Raw genomic sequence first — 20,645 nt, 5'->3', positions numbered from 1 at the left:
CCCGGCTGCCTCGTTGGAGGAGCATCCAGCTGCAGCCCCGGAGACCAACACCCTGCCGTGACAATACCTAATTTTTTTTCCTAGAAACTGTATCTACACACCGAAACGACGGGAGTGGTTTGACGGAAGTGATTTTTTTTTTTTAAACAGTTTTACATTAGTTTAACTTTGCTATTTTCTTCATTTTCACAAATTTCCCTGCCCCACACCCTGGAGCTCCACAGTAGGGACAACGACCACCACCTACCCCCCTGCCTGGAGCCCCAGAGCGGATACAACAAGCACCACACACACCTCCCCTGGAGCTCCGCTGTTATACTTTTTTTTTTTACACATTTTTACACGCTATTAACTAATCAAACCATGTCAGATATCAAGGTTTCTTCCCTCTACTACTACTCACTTACTGTCGTAAGTTTATTTGTAAAACTAACCAAAAAAAATTTATTAAAAAAAAAAAAAAAAAATCTGTCACGTCAGTGTGTTGCTGTCACTACTGTTGTCGCTACGCTTGGGGAGACACGGCACCCTCCTCCGCCTCTCACAAAGATAGGTGCACGATCACGGCTTTGCCTGGGCGAAGAAAAAAAGTAAATTAATCAGTTAAACACTGTTGATTTCTTCTCATGCAGCCGGTATTAAAACTATTCTGGTTGAGTAAATGTCTGTCAGTCAGCTGGTGAAGGCAGGTTATCCAGCCGCTGTCACCCACAAACACCGTCTCTCCTCCAGCGCAGCGAGGCAGCCGGGAGCCCACAGACTGAACTGATATAGATACGGTTCATATGTATAAAACACATAAACAGCGGGAGAAATGGTGGGCGTGAGTCTATATATTTAATAAAATGGAAATGTACTGTTAATCTCATAAATCTGCGACTTTATTTCTCGTATATTTGACACTTTTAGTGTCATGAATCTCCGACTCCGAGCTGTCACGCAAAACTCAGCAGAGAGCTTCATAAGCCCCGCCCACTCTAAGCCTTGTTCTCTTATCGATCGATTCGCTCGGTTTGCACAAGTTACAAATCCTTTTGCACCACTTATACCACCTAGCGAGGAAAAAAAAGTATCTGAAACTCGTAGAAGCAGATTCGAGCACTTGTATCAATTGACTTGTAGTTGTGTACCTGTAACAAGGATTTGTGTACCTGTAATAAGGATTTGTGTACCTGTAACAAGGATTTGTGTACCTGTAGTCCTATTTCATGTTAACAAGGTATAAAAAAAATATGTACAACTTCAACTTTACGGTTTACAAATGCACAAATATTGCAGATTATGAAACACAGGTGTGTGAATATGTTTTGCACCAACTGCACCGCAACTATTGGAGCAATAAGATTTGTGTACCTGTAACAAGGATTTGTGTACCTGTAACATGGATTTGTGTACCTGTAATAAGGATTTGTGTACCTGTAACAAGGATTTGTGTGTACAAGGTATACCATTTTTTTTACAACTTCAACTTTACGGTTACACATTTGTGACTTTAATGTACAACTTCAACTTTACGGTTACGCATTTGTGACTTTAGTGTGCGCATGTGAAATCTACAGTTACATGTGCTTGTGACTTTTGCACCAAATATACCTTCATATGTCTGCTCCATGTTTGGTGATATGTGTTGCAGTGGCGGCTCCTGAAGAAAATTTCAGGGGGGGGCAATTTTTTCTGATAATGATTAAGGTGACCCATTCAACAAGTGCATAAAGAAGCAAGACAGTATCAATTTGTTAGGTGATTAACAGTCCTCCTTGTGTCCACTAGATGGCAACTTGATAAACAAATATTATTTACATGAATCTAATGTATGATGTAAAACAGCTAAACAGGACACAAGATGTGTCCAGCAACCACATAAAGACAGGAGCAGCATATTAAGTCAAGTAATTATTAACTAACCAAGGATCAAGAGCTTTCACAACCTTTACCAGATACATACAACAAACATATGACAAGATAGTGCAGTCAAATTATTCATTAAGTGTAAAGGAAAGTGCAGAATTTGATCTTTAAATGTGTTGATAAATGCATCTTACAATACTCTCTTACACAAAACAGTCCGATTGTCTGATTTGCGTGAAGTTTAAACCTGCAGTTAAACCCTGAGCAGAGCAATACAAACATCAACAATGTTAGCAAACAAGCTAACGAACGTAGCTTCAAATGACTGCTGTCCGCTGCTATGAGTAATAAACAGCTAACACGTATGAAAGCGTGAACTCCGTGGCACTGGTCAAACTACGTGTACTTATCAGTTCGTGCTGGGACCGATTAAACAAGCACAATACTCCGTGTATTTTTAAAACACTGAGCTTCGCTTCGCTGAGAACACCGCGAGCAGAAAGACGAACAACTTATCGAGAGACGTGAAGTGAAGTGAAGAGAAGTTATCCCCTCCTCTCTTTGCTCAATTTACATATAACGCAAGCACGCTAGTGCATGCACATAAATCCTAATTAAAAATGCATTGGAGGGTATGTTTTTCGAAAAAAAAGTTTTTAACATGAGAGTCAATCGGAGAATTTTTGGGCGATTCTTCACGTCAGTCAAATCGCCCCAGAAGAGCCGGAACCATAAAACGTGACTTGAATCTGACGATTCTGATTGGACAATGACAGACAATATGTCAGGAACACTGATAATAACTACATTTGCTGGCAGAGACGGCTGAAAGGAATATTAGTACTAAAGATCTTTGGAATTGCTGAGGAAAAAAATTCTCTTTCTCCTCCTAGTTGGGAGGGCGTCGGCCCATATCGCCCCCCATACACCGGCCGCCCCTGATGTGTTGTACGTTTATTCCAAATAACACCGCACCAGATGGTTCAGTGACGAAGGCATTGGAAGGTTTGCGTACACTATCTAAAACAATGCACGAGGATTCGGGCATTGATAATTCTTTGGAGGAATGGATGACCAACATTTTCGGGAAATGGAAGGGTCTCATTATGTCCGTATTATTGTCTATCGCTACCTTCATTGCTATTTAAGTTACCTAAAAATACCGGCTGTTGCTGTGTTCCTTGCATTCGCGCGTTGTCTATTAGCTTAATTACTGCTACTATTGAGAAACAAGATACAGGAGGACAATCTAACATGATGCCTTAGTTGGTTGCTCATGAGGAGGAAGTCCCTGAATTCCAGCGTTACTCGGATTTGTGATCTCTTAATAGAGATCAAAATCTGATCATTGTTTAACCTGAAATTGTGAGAGCTGGTTATTGTGTAACATGTCTTTACTCATGGAAATGGCCTTTTTTGGTATGGTGTGTATGTTGTGCAATCCTTGACCTGGTAGAATAAGAGGAAGCAGGATTTGGGTAACGGGATTCTGAGTGAAGTGGAAAAGTACTGAGACGGTTAGAAGAAGGGGGTTTGGATGTATATATATAGGATAGATGGGGAGAAGGGACAGACTCCTCTTGGCTTAGGTTGAGTAGACATTTTGTCAAGCTCACAGATGGGGACCCAAGATATCTGCTTTTTGTTCTAATAAAGGTGTTAAACTGAGTGAACGTCTTAATTAGACACCCTAAATTGACCGGACAGTAGTTGTGAATGTGACAGTGAATGATTGTCTGTCTTCGGACTGGTGATCTGTCCAGGATGATTGGCTTCAGCTGCCCCACAACCCTCATGTGGAGGATAAAGTGGTAGACAATGAATGAATGAATGAATGAATGAATGAATGAATGAATGAATGAATGAATAATCTGACCTAGATTCAACCACCAGTGTCCTTCTTGCTCTTGAAGGCACCAGTGCTGACCATCACGTCACTGAATGATGAGGATCAGAGTGTGTCGCATCAGAGGGAATTAAATAGAAAAAGCAGTCATAGTTCTCATTCATTTATTTATTCCAAATTTCAGAAAAAAAGAAAATACAAGAAATTCTCAGATACATATTTGGAGACGGCGAGTCAAAAATACACAATCTCGCTATAGGTATGAAAAAACTTTGAGGCCTCAGATACAGATGAGCTTGAAAGATGACAAGAGTCTAGTGAAGAGTTTTTGATTATTTCCTTTCCCCCAAATCAGGTAATGACACACATAAGTATTATAGTAAAATAAAACAAGAGTAGACCAGTGCCTCCGTATAGGAATGCAAATCATAAAGAGAGGCATGATGATGACAAACCTCAAACTTATTATTGCAGTTTGAATGCACTAGCTGTAGCACACCTTCCATAAACCTGAGGTTTGCGTGAAGAACATTCTGAAGGTAAACGATAGATGACTAGGTTTCTTAGCTAGTTACTGTGTATTCACACAGGAAATCCACTAAAGCGACTATAGTGTGAAGCTGTAAACGTAAGACTACCATTGTTTTTTTTGCTAATCATTTTGTTAACTCTTAACCGTGTCTACCCGTAATCTACGCAACATTCCTGTCATATATTTCTACACGTTTTTTTTTTTGTTTTTTTTTTCAAAAAGGCTGCGACAGGTTTATGATCTACAGGTAACCTCATCTAACAAACAGGTCAATATAATGTCAGAAGTGAAAAGATGAAATGAATGAGAGATATTTATGACTGGAGAACCATGAATGCACAGATATGAAGTAGCTATATCGATTGAAAACAATCAAAGGTATAGAAGGTATATAGAAGGTTTTGTGTAGAAAGTACAGAATACATTTGAATACTCTTTGTTACATTCACAATACAGATCCATATCTTTTTTTTTTAAGAGTATGGTCTGGATGTTTGTAATTAACTGAAGTTGATGAAAAGTGGAGATGTGTTATACAAGCTGACTTTGAACAGCAAATATATTTTACGTTTCTTTTGATTTCCATGCGACTGCATTTTCAATGAGGAAATGAGGGGTTTTGTTTCTTGAGGATTTGATGTTGTGACAATATGTGTGGAGTCAGTGGATATCTGATGCTGATGCCGTGACCTCCCGTCTGCTCCAAGCCTTGCAATACTGTAAAGCAGTGTTTTTCAACCTATATTAACAATTGAGTCATTCTTATCAAAGTGTCTTGAATATTTATATCCATATTATTTGCAGATAATTATTATTTTTTTTTTCAAAAAATGTTTTTAGACCAATTAGTTGAAATTAGATAATTTCCCACGGCACACCTGACGATCTCTCACGGCAAACTGGTTGAAAAACACTGCTGTAAAATACACAGTCTTTTCCTTTGTTTGCTCAGAGGTGTAGATCAACTCTATGAAGAACCAGTGTTTCCCAAACGTTCTACTTGGGGACACACTTTTTAATGACAAATCACAATACAAATCATAAAAGAAGCAAATGTGTGCATAATATAGTGATAATTTTGAGCTATATCTGTAGCACCTTATATTAATTTGGATTGGTAGAAGAATATTTACCAAAGTAATTAATTACAACATACAGTACAAACATAAATCCCACCGAGATTTGGAAAATTTTGCAAATTTGTTTGTTGACCCCAAAAAATATCCTGCGACCCCAAACCAGGCTTTGAGAACGACTACTTTAAACCACTGAGCAAAATAAATGTGGGATGAACTGATAGCAGGAGTCCATCTTCTATCTTAGTTTACTTTGTGAGGTTCATCTAGATCCCTGTGTGGGTTTCATCCAGGCCATGAGGTTTCTATTTACTAGTGACGAGTGAGATGTACTTGTTTTTCCATATGCATACATACATATATAAAAAAGAGTGAGGTAGATATATACTCAAAGAAGAAAAATATATTTTTTTAAAGTCCCCCAGTCATGAAAGAAAATACATACATACAAAAAAATACAATTTTATCAAACTGAATCATGGGGCATGTATACAGTGATTTAAACTGATTTTACAAGAGGAAAAGAAAAAAATAAAATAAATAACACTCCTACAAGTAGAAAATTGAGGGGGCAGGGCGATCAACAGGCAACATTTTCAAAAGTAAGGAGGAAATCCTTCAAAACAGTTTTACTATTCAGCCTCCATTTTAAGAATTCCACCCCTTTTTTGACATTGAAATGCATTCTCTTCCCTGGACTTTAACCCATTCATGATTTGGCTTTTGAGAAGAAGCAGTGATTGTGAAGACTAACAAAACAAATACCTGTTTTGTTACCCACACAAGAAGTGGCATTGCACTGCAGCTTGTTGATGAGTAAGTAAAAAGGGGGAATATATATTTTTTAAGTAGTTGAAAAGATGGTTGTGATAATTAAGGCAAACAGGCGACCCAATAGGCCCTATTTATCTGAGAGGCGGCAGAAAATGGAGGGTTTGAATGCTAAATTTGGTTAAAAGTAAGCATGTGGCAAAGGTGGGGCAGGGGGCAGGTACAATTTGTTCTAAAGGTCACAGCGGGAAGGACAGAAGGCCATTACTAGACTCAACAGAATACGATGACGGGGGCATAAGGGCTGGTCAGTGGGTTCAAGGGTCACAAGATGAGAGTCGAGGACGATCATAAGAATGTGTGGAGAAAGCAAAGCCTTGACCTGAGATTGAGTTGCACCTAGAGGGCAATTCTAGGTGCAGTGCTAGAAGACAAGTACAAAAAAAGTGTGCAGAAAGTACACGCTCACACATCGAGCGGTGTCCATTCCAAATAATAATAATAATAATAATAATAATAATAATATAGACATCCACAAAACAAATACTGGAGAAACATGTCATAAAAATAAAATGAAATGAGCATAATGTAGTGTTTCAGAAAAACCTTTTGGGGGTAACAGGAAGATTTTATTTTATATCTAAATCTTTTTGTTTTGTAGTTTTACTTTTTTTTTTTTTTTTTTAAGATATAAGAAATTGATTGTAGTGGAGACCATAAAATACCAAACCTGAAGGATTCCTTATAGAACATCCAAGAGGGGAGGAAGAAAAAAGAATAAAATAGCAGCTTTGTTCTGTACAGACATATAGAGGCAAACATCTTGAACCATAAAAACTTTTTTAAAAGTGACAAAACCAATGATGTGTATAAAATGATCCTGCAGTCAAAAATACAACTGTAAGACCTGTATATGTGTTTGAAATGTAGAGAAACTACTCTAAAAGAGACCTGCTGTGGATTAAACTTTGTCTCTGAAATATTTTTTTCTACGGATCCACCTTCTCATTTTCTCTCTCACATTTTGTTGTTACATATTTGGTGCCGTTTGATTTGAATAGCAGTGTCACCTCCCACATGATATTCATTAGGCAGAGTCATGTGCCTTGATTGTAGAGTTGGTTGTGGGACTAAATTTTCAGGATTTTCCTTTAAATCATTGGTTGTTTGGATAAGAAAGTTGAGTTAAATATATCATATAGAAGACAAATACAGTGATATTTAAGAAGTGAAAATAAGTTTATATGATTAACAGAAAGTGTGCAAGAATTATTTGAACATTAGATGTGCATAACTTTAGGCCTTGTCATTTTATTGATTTCAATATCTTTAGCACAAATTATTGGAACTCAAAATTGGTTTGGTAACCTCCTTAAATACCCTTTTCTCTTGAATACAAACATGAGAAAGGGTATTTCAGGATTTTAAGTGTTTCTCCTCTTTGCATCTTCTCTGAAGAGTGGCAACATGGGAGCTACAAAACAACTCTCAAATGGCCTGAATCAATGATTGTTCAACATCATGGTTTAGGGGAAGGATACAGAAAGCTATCTCAGACATTTAAGCTCTCAGTTTTAACTGTGAGGAACATTGTGAGGAATTGGAAGATCACAGGCACAGTTCTAGTTAAGGCCCGAAGTAGCAGACCAAGAAAAATCTCAGATAAGCAGAGGCGAAGGCGAGTGAGAACAGTCACAGTCAACCCACAGACCAGCTCCAAAGACCTACAACATCATCTTGCTGCAGATGGTGTCACTGTGCATCGTTCAACTATTCAGTGCACTTTACACAAGGAGATGCTGTATGGAAGAGTAATGCATTTTCTCTGCACCTGCCACAAACAGAGTCGCTTTAGATATGCTAAAGCACATTTGGCCAAGCCAGCTTCATTTAGGAATAAGGTGCTGTGGACTGATGAAACTAAAATAGAGTTATTTGGGCAAAACAAGGGGCGTTATGCATGGTGGAAAAAGAACACAGCATTCCAAGAAAAACACTTGCTACCTACAGTAAAATTTGGTGGTGGTTCCATCATGCTGTGGGGCTGTGTGGCCAGTGCAGGGACTTGTTAAAGTTGAGGGTCGCATGGCTTCCACTCAATATCAGCAGATTCTGGAGAACATTGTCCAGGAATCAGTGACAAAGTTGAAGTTGTGCCAGGGCTGGATCTTTCAACAAGACAACGACCCTAAACACTGCTCAAAATCTACTAAGGCATTCATGCAGAGGAACAAATACAACGTTCTGGAATGGCCATCTCAGTCCCCAGACCTGAATATTATTGAACATTTATGGTGTGATTTAAAGTAAACTGTCCATGCTCTAAAAACCGAACTGGAGATGTTTTGTAAAGAAGAATGGTCCAAAATACCTTCAGCCAGAATCCAGACTCTAATTGGAAGCTATAGGAAGTGTTTAGAGGCAGTTATTTCTGCAAAAGGAGGATGCACGACATTTTTCTTTTGTGGTGCCTAAATTTATGCACATTCCTGATTTTGTTTAAATAATTCTTGCACACTTTCTGTAAATAATATAAACTTTATTTCACTTCCCAAATATCACTGTGTTTGTCTCCTATATGATATATTTAACTGAAATTTCTTATCCAAACGACCAATGATTTATAAAGGAAAATCATGGACATTTACAGGGGTGCCCAAACTTTTGCATACCATTGTATGTAGGAATATAAATAAATAAATAAATAAAGACAGTCAGGGCTGTGATTCAGAGTTGGCTGACTCTCGTCATGTGATGTTTAAAATGTGAAAGTCGCTGAAGAGTTTTTCTTAATTGATTTTCATCATGCAACAGAATTTATTGTTATCTCAAGACATGTTGCAAAGAATGCTGTTTTTTTTAAGATATATATGAAAATATGGGGTCATAATCTTCATTTTAATTTAATCTCACAGTTATTTTGAATTTATGAATCATGACAAGAGCAAATTTGTACAGAATATAGTGACTTATTAACAACCATATTTTAAAACCTGATATCTTTTCGAATTGACAAATGAAAAAAATTGATTTTCATGAACACTTAATTAATTAACATTTGTTATGTGTTATAACAAAACATTTAGAAAATTTTGCCTATTTGTTTGGCGATCCAAAATAAGTCTCCAAAGACCCATCTATGGGTCCTGACTCAGTGTTTGGGAACCATTGTTGCCACTATACCAGATGCCTCAAATGCGGCACTTAATATAAAGTTATTTCAGTATGCTGTTTTATTAATACTTTCATTTTGCATCATAAATACTTCTTACTCTATAATAACATATTGTTCCATATCAAATGAATTTTGAAATTCTGTGACCTATTGTCACAAATATGATTTAATTATTTAAATAATTTCCCAATCCTACAGAACAGTCCCTTTTTCGCCAAAAAGTTTGCACTTCCTACCCCTAGGTCATTTGAGTATGAGACCCCTGTTCTATACAGTGAGCCACTTTTTTTCATGATTCAAATCAAGAGATGTTGGATAAATTAATTAAACCTCATTTTAAGCACATTCTTTAGTAAAAGGTTGTGAAATGTATCCAATCTCCCCCCCACCCCCACCCACCAAAAACAATCTCCCATGACCCATCTGTGGGTTCCGCCCCAGTGTTTGGGAACCAGTGATGTTGACTGGCAAAGAAATATTTTCTCTGTTGTGTAGCTAAAAACACAGACAAAAACCCAAACATATTTAAAGGTCCTGGAACAAAGCAGTGGAAACAAAGTTTTAGATTTTAAAAAGGCAGCAAATCCTCACAATCAAGGAGGTGGAACCAATAACATTGTGTATTTTGTTTTTAAAAGTAACTCAAATTATGTTTTTGTTGATCATGATAAGAATTCCAAACAGACATTGAGTCACTTGATTAAAATAATTAACTTAATCCTGAAATATTGTAACTGTTTTGGATTCTGTGCCTGTGATTGTCAGAACAACTCTGAATCATAGCCGTAAACAAGATGGGAGACCTGTATAAAATTTGGCAACAGTTTGGCAGATACACAATAGACCCCTCCCTGTTCCATTGTGACCTGCTCCTCATGGGCTTGACACCCACAAATATATCAACAATAAAGAAAAATCAGCTATTTAGTCCTCAATGGGAGTCATATATAAAAAAAAAAAAAACATTATAGAGAATCATGTGGTTTTTTTTCTCCTTTAGTATAAAACACACTCAGATATCCACAACATCCTCTCTGAAATCATCAGGGGAAAAAGTGCTCTTCTGTTGGATTTGCTGGCAGATATACTTTTTTTAAAGTTGATGTTTAAATCTGTGATTCAGGATACATGCCCATATTGCTCTCCTTCTTGAAGGACTTTTGTATCGATGAATGAAATACAGGCTGCACAGGAAAGGAGTCCCCCAGTGTTGAGTCTGTCACTCTCAACTCCAAAAATGCTTGAGCAGGTTTATGTTATAAGTTCTTGACCTTAAAGGAGTGGAGAGACCATCAACTGGCACTCAGTAGGAAAAAAATAGTTTCTTCTCTTACCTCGTCCATCTCTCCAGAAGAGATGGAGCAGAGGTTTGTGTTTGTTACCCTGTGAAAGAGGAGAAAGAGGGGCTGGTCTGATATCAGCAGGCCGACGACTGGGGCAGTGGTAATGCCCGTTCGTTCTTTCTGCTCCCGTTCATGTGTGCATAGGGTTGTATGTCATCAAAGTTGGGCCGCAGCAGCACTACAGGCCCGTTGGCTGAAACATGTCCTGAGTGTTTGTCCAAGGCTTGACTTGGAGACATCAAGCCTGAGGGAAGCAGGCGGGGGGAGGAGGGAGACACAGGTCCCAGTAATGGTGTGTTTGGGCCTTGAATGGGGGATAACTGTTGGGTGGAAGGAGGTGGTGTGCCTCCCGTGCATCCCGACAATGGGGTGACGGCAGCTGAGGGCTGCCTGGTGGATGCAGGGTCCAGTGGAATGTTCTCCATGTTTTCTACCTCCATGTCCAGCTCCTCAGTGTCCGGCGGCTTGTTCTCCTCACTGTAGAAGAAACTCATTTCCCTGAAGGAGGAATCCATTTCTTCTTTGATGCTACTGATGATCTCCAGGAAGGACGGACGCATTTTGGGGTTGTACTGCCAGCACATCCTCATCAGCTCAAACCTGCAAAAACAATTAATGATGTCATTATGCATTTATTTTGATTTCATTTATCACAAAACGTTTTTTTATAGTAGGTTTATATGTCTACTAATTTCAGATCAAAATGTTATGTGAATAAAGTCTGAATTATGAAAATAACCCTCTTCTTTTTCTCTTAATTTATTCCCTTAAATCTAATAATGACAACTGTGGATTTTGAGGCCCTTTTCTTATATTGGAATTGCAACTAGGGGGAATTGTAAAGAAAAAACTCTCTCTCTCTCTCTCTCTCTCTCTCTCTCTCTCTCTCTCTCTCTCTCTCTCTCCATATATATATATATATATATATATATATACATACATATATATATATATATACATATGTATAAACAATGTAACCTTTTGATTAAAACTGGTGAAAAGTTCATTTTTCCCACCACCAGGTGTCGGTAGACACTTACATTTCAGGCCATTAAAACACCAAAGCACAAAAACTCTATTAAACTCGATTACTACACAGTGTTGATCTCTATGTATGCACATACAACGTTTAAATTAGATTTCATTACTACTGTTGACTTTAAGAACAGTAAAAAATTATCACATCTACAATAACATTTAGTTTAATAATACTCCAATGTTAGGAGACATTGCTGCCAGCTGCAACTTCAAATACATATAGCCAGGAGAGTGTTGAGCTATTTTCAACAGCAGTTAAATTGAGACATTTAAAATGTGGATAAGTTATTTACTGCTACATGACTGCACATACAGTAAAATCAGCCATGTAGCATGTACTCGGCAGAACAGTAAATCAGACACAAGGTTACCGTGCCAGGCCAGCAGCCGAGCTATGGGGAATGTCAAAACAACATCATAAAAGTCGGAATTATTACAGTTTTTCTGTGCTGCTGCTGCACCACACGCCGCAACTTCAATTATACACAAGCAAGCTAAGAATACACTGTAAGACCTGCTGACATAAACACCTCTGCCATCTCTTCACTTTTACTGTTCTTTCTTTCTCTCTTGTTGTTCTTTCTCTCCCTAGTTTATCCCAGTGGTCTCACTGCAACTGGGTGCCAGCTCCTCTCCACACTGAGGAATTATGGGTACAGCTTTCCCGATCACGCTCCTCACTTGCACATGCACTGAAGCAGCAGCAGCAGAGCAGGGGGAGGTGGCTCTGACTTTTTCAGCAGCTAGCCAGTGTCTTAAAACTGACGTTCAGATGATGTCCAAATTCAGGCACCGCAGACCTCCCATGAAAAGATGTGTGTGTAATGCTTGGAGTCGGGCCGTTGAGTAACTTGTCTGTGTAGTTCTGACAGACAGCTGAAGACCCACCACCAGCTGCTGCTGCTGCTGCGTGCACAAGGCTTGTTGACGCAAATTTAGATAACAAACTGAAATTAATCCCAACTTCTTGTCAGCATCGTGCCAGTCATAGCACACTCACACGCTCTTGCCATTGAAACAAATTGACTTACATTCGACCTGTCAGTGGTGACATTATCATTAGGTAATGGCTAAAATAAGAAACAACTTGAAGTGAACTTTAGCTGGTGCAAAGAAAATCTACTCAAGGCCAAACCCCAGCTTCTGTTGATGTCTTATGTTTTGTTGTACAAAATGGTCTATTTCCAGAGTCTCAAACTTGTGGCTTGTGATTTTTATGTGGCTCTGTCACTTAAATGTGTGTTTCTGATATTTGGAGATTAATTCCACGCGAAGGCGAGTGGCTACAATGTTGCTTGGGTTCACAACAAAGTTTAGCCGAGGATTTTTCTGTTTTTCTGCAACTTTGCAGGTTCTCTCCCTGTGTATGTGAGGTTAATTGGACTCTATTGACTGTAGGTGTGAATGTGAGAATGAATGGTTGGTCTCTATAAGTTTGCCCTGCGATGGACTGGCAGCCTGTCACGGTGAACCCCGCCATTCACCCAAGCTGAGATTGGCTGCGGCAGCCCTCATGTGGAGGATAATAAGAACATTATTACTCAATGCAGAAAGGCCCTCGTTCCGACTGGGTCACAAACCTGGGTCTTGTTGCTGCAAAGGCAAGAGTGCTAACCACTACACCATCCGTGTGACCCGCATTATAAATGTTTTATTTAAATGTGAACAATATATTTTTCTGTATCAAAGGAAACCATTTAATTTTGAAATTATGTGAAATATTGCCACAAATGTCGTTGTTGCGATATCATGATGGAAAATGAAAGTGAGTGGATTTTCTTAAACATGATATAAGCGACTGTTGTTCAGCTTGACATTTGTTTGTTCTCCCACTGTTTGTATAGTGAGGGCTATTGTGAACAGAAGTAAAAGGTCTAGTATGTAAGAATTTGTGACATCAAAAGGTGTGACTGCAGATTGTAACAATTGGGTCATGGGACATTTTTGTGGGCACCCAAAAAGAATAAAACTTTTTGTTAAGATTAAAAAAGAATATATATATATATATATATAAAAAATAAATACATAAATAAATAAAATAATAATAGATTAAATAATATCATAAAAAATTAAGATTTAATTAATTCAGCAAACACCTCTTGGAGTAGGTGTCACTACATTACGGGTTCGATTCCCGGCTCTGCTCTACATACCAATGTGTCCTTGGGCAAGACACTTAACCCTGTGTGAATGGGTGCTGCGTGAAACTGTAGTGCAAAGCAGCTTAAAAAAAAGCATTGAGTACAAATTTCCTCATATTGTGATTTGGGTCATTTCAAGAAGAGCAGTGTTAAACTGCACCAAAGACACTACAGTGGCATACCAGAAGCAATGTCATTCTTCTAATCTGCATAGAAAACAACACAAAACACACACCTCCAACACAATGTTGATTATTATATCAACAGTGGTTGTTACGTTAATTGCACTTTCAAGATAGCAAACGGGGCCGTCAGGCTTTTTAGACAAAAGTTTCACAGAGATGGACAAAAAGTCCTTGAAACACTCCATAAAATCAGAAACAGACACAAAATAAAGGCCAAGTGTGAGTCAGAGTCATCACAGTCATCTCCAACCATCCACAGCGGATGTTAATAAACCTAAACATGAATCTATTACAACAGAGCTGGAAGGGTTACGCACATGCAATATCCCTGTTGCAATAAAACACATTTACAATAAGGCTGTAAATGATATGGAACATTCCATGAGAAATCATAATAGGAGCACTGAGTCTGTGTTTCATTCTCGCCCAAATGCCATGACAAGAGAATGCTCTTTTGTCTCAAGGAAACTGTAGACAGAAACATGGGAAATCCAATCAGTGAGCCACAGTTACCTGACCATGGGAAACACAGAACAAGAGTTAGGCATTCAGAGTTCTCCAAATGTGACTCATCCCCTCTGTCTATTATTTTGTCCCACTTCCTCTTCATGTAGCGCTCTATTCAGTCTTTGTATGGACTTGCATCTCCCACTCTACTTCAGCAATGATCTGGAAATCTCCATTAAGTCACTAGTAGCAGAGTCGACCAGCCCTGACTTCCCTGTATGTAGCTCAGAGACCGGGGGCTACCCCACCACCTCTGTAACACAATCCACACACTCCTGTAATCAGGACAAAACAGACACGCTGCCATGGAAACCAAGTTTGTGTCTGCACAACACACAGTCCTCTTTTCTTTTTTTTCAGACTTGCACTCTCTTTTTGAGGTGAAGTTAGCCATTGAGAGTGGGAGGCAGAGGGAGCAGAATGCCCTCATATTAAGGTCAGAGAGAGTATGCAGCAGTGATGATCATCCATTACTGACCTTTCCCTAATCTTTACAGCCAGGGTGGTTCATTAATGAATTATAAATACATGAATGAATTGTTTCTGTCATTCTTCTCCTCCTCCCTCTGCTGACGCGAGACACCAACTCCAGACTCATGCCTGTTTGAAGCAGTTGGAATGAGGGGCATCGTTCACACAGAGGTCGTGGCCTCCCTTCTATGGGCCGATGCTGACAGGTGAGGAGGAGGCCCCTCACTGCCAGCCATGTCGTCAACCAACCACATTTAACCTGTGACGTTAATGTCAGGCCTCATCTTGACTCAACCTCAGTATAAACACACCACATGATAGCCTACACACTCAGAACCCTAATTTAAAAATAGATGCTGGGCAAAGTATTAAGAGGAGCTCAAGACATGTGGAGTTGGCAGTGACAAAACAATATGGAGATGTGGGGAATTTAGCTATCTAGCGAAGAAGGTATTGTTATTAGTTAAGTTGTAGGAATTTATCTGAATACACTTGGCCTGTAGACAGGCATGTACACAGCTTGATGCTACCTCTAATTCTGAAGATCAGTTCTCAAGATTACACATGTATAATCATCTGTCTACTGACCTTTAACAGTTCATTAGAATTAGGAACACACAAACTCTCTCTGGAATAATCGGCTGTGTTTAATTTACACCAGGCTCTGGTTGGCTTCTTATTGAACTAGAAATAAACACGATAGCTTTCTCTTGCAGACTTTTCAACTAGCAATATAAAATAATTACAATAACATTAAAGTCAGACTGAGCGTTAAGAATTTCCCTCACACCATACATTCTTAAAGGTACTGGGCTACAGTATATCAGGAAGAAATACAAAATAGTGACATCAAATGTTTTTTTTTTTTATATATAAAATCACAGACACATGGAGACTTACAGCATGTCAGGGCAGTTGTCAGGTTTGTCCAGGAGTCCTCCCTCCATGACGAAGCGCAGCACTTGCTCATTGGACATTCCCTGGTAAGGCTGTTCTGCCAAGGTAGCAATCTCCCACAGCACGACCCCAAATGACCTGTGACAGAAAATTTATATATGTATATATGTGTATATAATTTTGTTTTCAAAAGCTGCTGAGGGTAATTTTGAGAAAATAATATTAAACATAAAACAGCAACGAGGAATTAGGAAGTGAGGAAACACCAACGTGGATCACACAGTAGGCCACAAGGGAAACACGACAGACTAACAAACTGATGAATAAATATGTAAATAAATAAAGAATAGACAGGTGATAGTCAAACTGTAAACAATATAAGGCTCGAAAAAGGGTGTGCTGATAAGGATAAAATGATACCTAAATGAAGAAAATAAATAAATGAGGTTCAGTTCAAAGCCAGGTTAAAAAGTAAGTCTTAAGTTTGCTTTTAAAAATATTGATATTCTCGTTTGCACTCAGCTCCTCTGGGAGGCATTGATGGGGACCAGCATAGTGAAAGACGGCCTAACTGTAGGTTTTTGCCCTAACATTGGAGATGATTGAAAGGCTGCTGGCAAACCACTGCAACCTGATTCACAATGGAAATCATGACGAGCGTAAATGTGTGCATAATATAAAGTCTTATGGTGCTCCTGGTCTCACAAGTAATAGGACAAGAAAGAGACAGATGTTCTGCTATGGCGACCCCTTAATAAGGAAGCCGAAAGAAAAAGAAGAATATATAAGAATATATAATATATAATATATAAGAGATATATACATTAATGAAACTTAACTCTATGCATGTGTTGTTTAATAATTATTTAGTAAAAGGCTGTAAAAAATCTTCAGTAAATTTATTTGGCAACCCAAAGAAAGGTAATCTCCCACAATACATCTGGGAGTCCTGTCCCAGTCTCTGAAGAAATGACTGAATTAATAACTGTGAAGTTTAATGGTCAGAGCAAGAACTGACAGCAGTTACTGAGTTATTGGGACACTTTTCTCTTAGTTATTTACATCACGTTAAACCTAAAGCCCTTCAGATCACCGATGAAGAGCAAAGTGAGCTGTAATATGTCAGTGCACCAGCATCACTCAGTCGCAATGAGCCACAGAATAAAGTATTTACAGTAAACGTCACTTGGGTTTGACCTCGTGCAACCTTGCACTGAGATAACTATTCATGAGGAAAAATCTCAACTTGACTAAGAGAGACCACAATATTTGTTCACTCTTGCAAGTCATATTTTACCACTGGCACAAGAGCATGATAGTATTTATTACAACACACTACGTATTAAAGGATGACACCGTTTTGTGCTGACAGACGAAGCCACTTTCAGGCAGCTTTTCTTGATTAACAGATTACAGGTCACCTACTGGTGGATGCTGGTGTTTCCCAGAAAGGGTTTGTCTTACACTAAATCTTCATCTGTACATCAAAGAGGAGGATACAGTAAGCAAATGTGGAGGTGGGTTTGTGTGAGCAATGAAAACCCTCTCATTTGAGAACATCTGGAGGAGTTTAAATCCACTCTGAAGGGACTGGCCCGTGGGACATTTTGAATTGGGAAAGACGAATTTGCATGGGAGCTGGTGAACATCTGCGTTTCTCCAGAACAATATAGCTGTAATGAGGGAAAGTTGTCAGTCAAAAAATATTTATCTTTACTGATAAGATGAAGGGTTTTTTTCCACCTGCAGAGGATTTTAGAGGAGTGAATCATGCCTTGTGCTAGCTATTGTTTAGAGCCATGGTTCTCAAACTGTGGTCAGCCCATTTTGCAGCGTATAGGTGTCGTATGTTCACAGAAAGCGATAGGATTTGATGCAGCTCCATGTTTTGCTCTGATGTGGAGGAAACAGGAGTTGTCCTGCATTAACCAACAGATGAGAGAGTTTTCTTCTTCATTGTTGTCTTGTCGTCAGTAATTCTTGATGCAGTGCCGCCTCAGGTGAGAGGGGAATACATTATTCGAAAGGTTATTTTTGTTTCACTAAAGCAAACTCAGACTGGCTGAATATTGCAACCCCCAGTTGAACTGAGTCCCCAATCGTACCGTGTAAGCGTGAATGAGACCTTAATCAACCTTGTCTGAACCTATTTGACAATGGTTTGAAAGTAACAGACCTTTTTTTATATTTAAAAGCTGCACACTACAGTTTCAACCTTCTCTATACTGCTATGTTGCAAAGAAAAGAAAAAAGTTGAACCAGATGCAATCCAAAAATATTTTCTTGGTCTTAGAAGAAAACAGGAGATTTCTGGGACACGAGGATAGTGAAGCAAAACTCCACAGTACACATGCTCAAAAAAACAAACAATATAAAATGCAGATATTTCTTAGAAGTGCATGTACATTTATAATTCAGGCCTCTGTGTGTGTGTAGAAGAGTGATGTGTTTTCATACCAGACATCAGACATTGTTGTGAACACGCCATCTTTAAGTGACTCTGGAGACATCCAGCGGACAGGCAGCAAGCCCTTCCCTCCTTTTCTGTAGTAATCTGTCTCATAAATATCTCTGGTCATGCCAAAATCTGAAATGGAAAAAAATTCAGGCATCATTTCTGGGGAAGCCACTGAATATCAGTCATTCTGTGTGGGAGAGGAAAATCCATTCCTGAGAGCTCATCCATTCCTCCCCCCACCTTCTCCCTCTCTTTCTCTGACCATACACATTAGGACTCCACTGCATCAAGCACTCCCTGAAATTCAAACACTTATTTTTCCAAGTCCAACAGAGTGAGTTCAGCACGAGCAACCCACAGGAGTCTGAAGACATTGTGTTCACTTGACTCACCTCCAATCTTCACAGTGAAGTCCTCCGCTACCATGCAGTTCCTAGCGGCCAGATCTCTGTGGACAAATTTGTTGGCATTTAAGTATGACATGCCGTCAGCGATTTCCCCTGCCATCTGGATCATCTTTTTGAGCGGGGGCAGGACCTGACTGGTGGTGTTCTGCAACAGAGTGAGTGGAGACAAGTTAAGAGGGCAAACCTAAGACAACTGTTAAGTCTGAAAAGTTGACCTAATGATAAAAAGTAAAGCAATGAAATGATTTAATGGATGACAAATCCTGTGAGTGAAATATCACTCCAGCCAAAAATGGTGGAGCTGTCATACAAGAGGAGGAATGTGTGGACTGATGAGGAAACCACAAGATTCCCCCACTTAGTGCAATGAAATGCAGCCATCGATAGCTACTTGAGCTCTTTGATAACATTACCGAGTTGTATTAATTCTATTAATTATTCTCTGGTGACCTGGAGTCTTGTGCCACACTGTGCTTACTGTATCTCCATGGAGAGAGACATAAATCCATCAGCATTTACTACATTTTTTGGATTCTGAAAAATGATGATGAATTCTGTTAAATTTGTGATACATACACCCTGGGAACAAATATGTATAATATATGTATTTCTGTAATTATGAGGACAATTTGATTATTTATAAGATTAATTTAAAAGATTAAGATAAGATAAGATAAAGCAGTATGATCAAAATAAGAATATCTGTGCTGTCACACTACTTAAAAGGGGACCTTTGACAGTTAAGATCTTGTTTTAATTATGGTTAGACATCCCTGAGGCAATTGCACTCAATGATCTGACCATATTGATTCACATATAAAGAGTTTCTTAAACATTTTCCATTTCAAAATTCCATACTTTTCCAGGAATTTATGACATAATGGGGCTACATGCTCAGTGTTAGAGGGAGTCATCTTTCAACTGGAAGCCTGTGGGTCTGAGCGATGGCTCTGCTCGTCTACATACTGTCTGTGATAGGAAAGAGCGATTGGGCGAATGGCAAAACTGTAGTGTGAAGCAGCTTTGAGACTATAAAAGTGGTATATAATTACATATGAATAGTGATAAATCGTAACTGTTACCATACATTCAGATTGTCCTCAGTAAGAATGCCGTGTGAAAATGTGTGTGTGCGTGTGAGGAAAAGCTGCTTACTTCCTTGTTGCGCAGGGAGCGCAGGTGGCTCTTGAGATCTCCACGTGTCATCAGCTCCATAATCACTAAGGTTGGCTGGCCCTGTGAGACGACACCCAGCAGCCGCACCTGCACAAATCACAACACACAATACAGCACAGGTCAGGTGGAAGGAGTCAAACATCACACTGTAAATAAAAAAATCCATAAATTATGGATATAATAAATCCATACTGCATAGAGTCAAACACTGCATAACTGTGGAGGTGGGTAAGGTACAGTAAGTTGTTTACAGCTCTGAAGCATCATATTTTAGAACAGGCATCACAGAGTATCCAGTCTGGTCATGCTAGGTAATCATGCTTTGCTTTGTATGGCGTGTGGTAGCCAGATTGATCAAAACATATTAACAGCTGACTTTCCAAAGAAAAACATTTGCACATCCAGTAAGGATAGTTAATGAGGCTGTGATCATGATGAGCGTATAACCTCCTCATATCTCTAGGAGGCTGAACTCTACCTCAGGCTGTGGCTGACAACCACAGCGTATCAACAGCTCCTGACCTGCTGCCGTCTACACAGATGAATTAGCAATGTAGTAATGATGATCGGCCTTGCATATGGGTTTATTCTTAGCAAGATGTTAATGAACTGTGAAATGTCACCAGGACACCAATAGCTTTGTTGTTTTAGCAAAGTTTTAATGACCATCCATATTTATTTGTCAGTCTCTTTATTAAGATAAATCCATGCAATACAGGAAACACCAAACAAAAAAGTTGGTCATATTTACTACATTTGCAAGATTTCAATTAA

General features: G+C 38.9%; 1 protein-coding gene across 1 annotated transcript in view; it reads right to left on the bottom strand.

The window, feature by feature from the left end:
• Positions 1-9,663: 9,663 nt before the first annotated feature.
• igf1ra (insulin-like growth factor 1a receptor) overlaps positions 9,664-20,645 on the bottom strand; it is a gene marked incomplete at its 5' end in the record, with an annotated part of 109,969 nt that continues 98,987 nt past the window's right edge. Inside the window, 5 exons of the mRNA XM_083893256.1 lie at positions 9,664-11,191; positions 15,834-15,968; positions 18,288-18,417; positions 18,681-18,840; positions 19,851-19,958. Of these exons, the coding sequence (XP_083749382.1) occupies positions 10,666-11,191; positions 15,834-15,968; positions 18,288-18,417; positions 18,681-18,840; positions 19,851-19,958 (1,059 nt within the window). The 3' untranslated portion in view covers positions 9,664-10,665. The remainder of the gene's footprint in view (positions 11,192-15,833; positions 15,969-18,287; positions 18,418-18,680; positions 18,841-19,850; positions 19,959-20,645) is intronic.

This window comes from Microchirus variegatus, assembly GCF_963457635.1.
Source record: "Microchirus variegatus genome assembly, chromosome: 8".
Taxonomy (NCBI): domain Eukaryota; kingdom Metazoa; phylum Chordata; class Actinopteri; order Pleuronectiformes; family Soleidae; genus Microchirus; species Microchirus variegatus.
The sequence above is the reverse complement of the archived record's forward strand: the minus strand, read 5'-3'. Positions and strand labels throughout refer to the sequence as shown.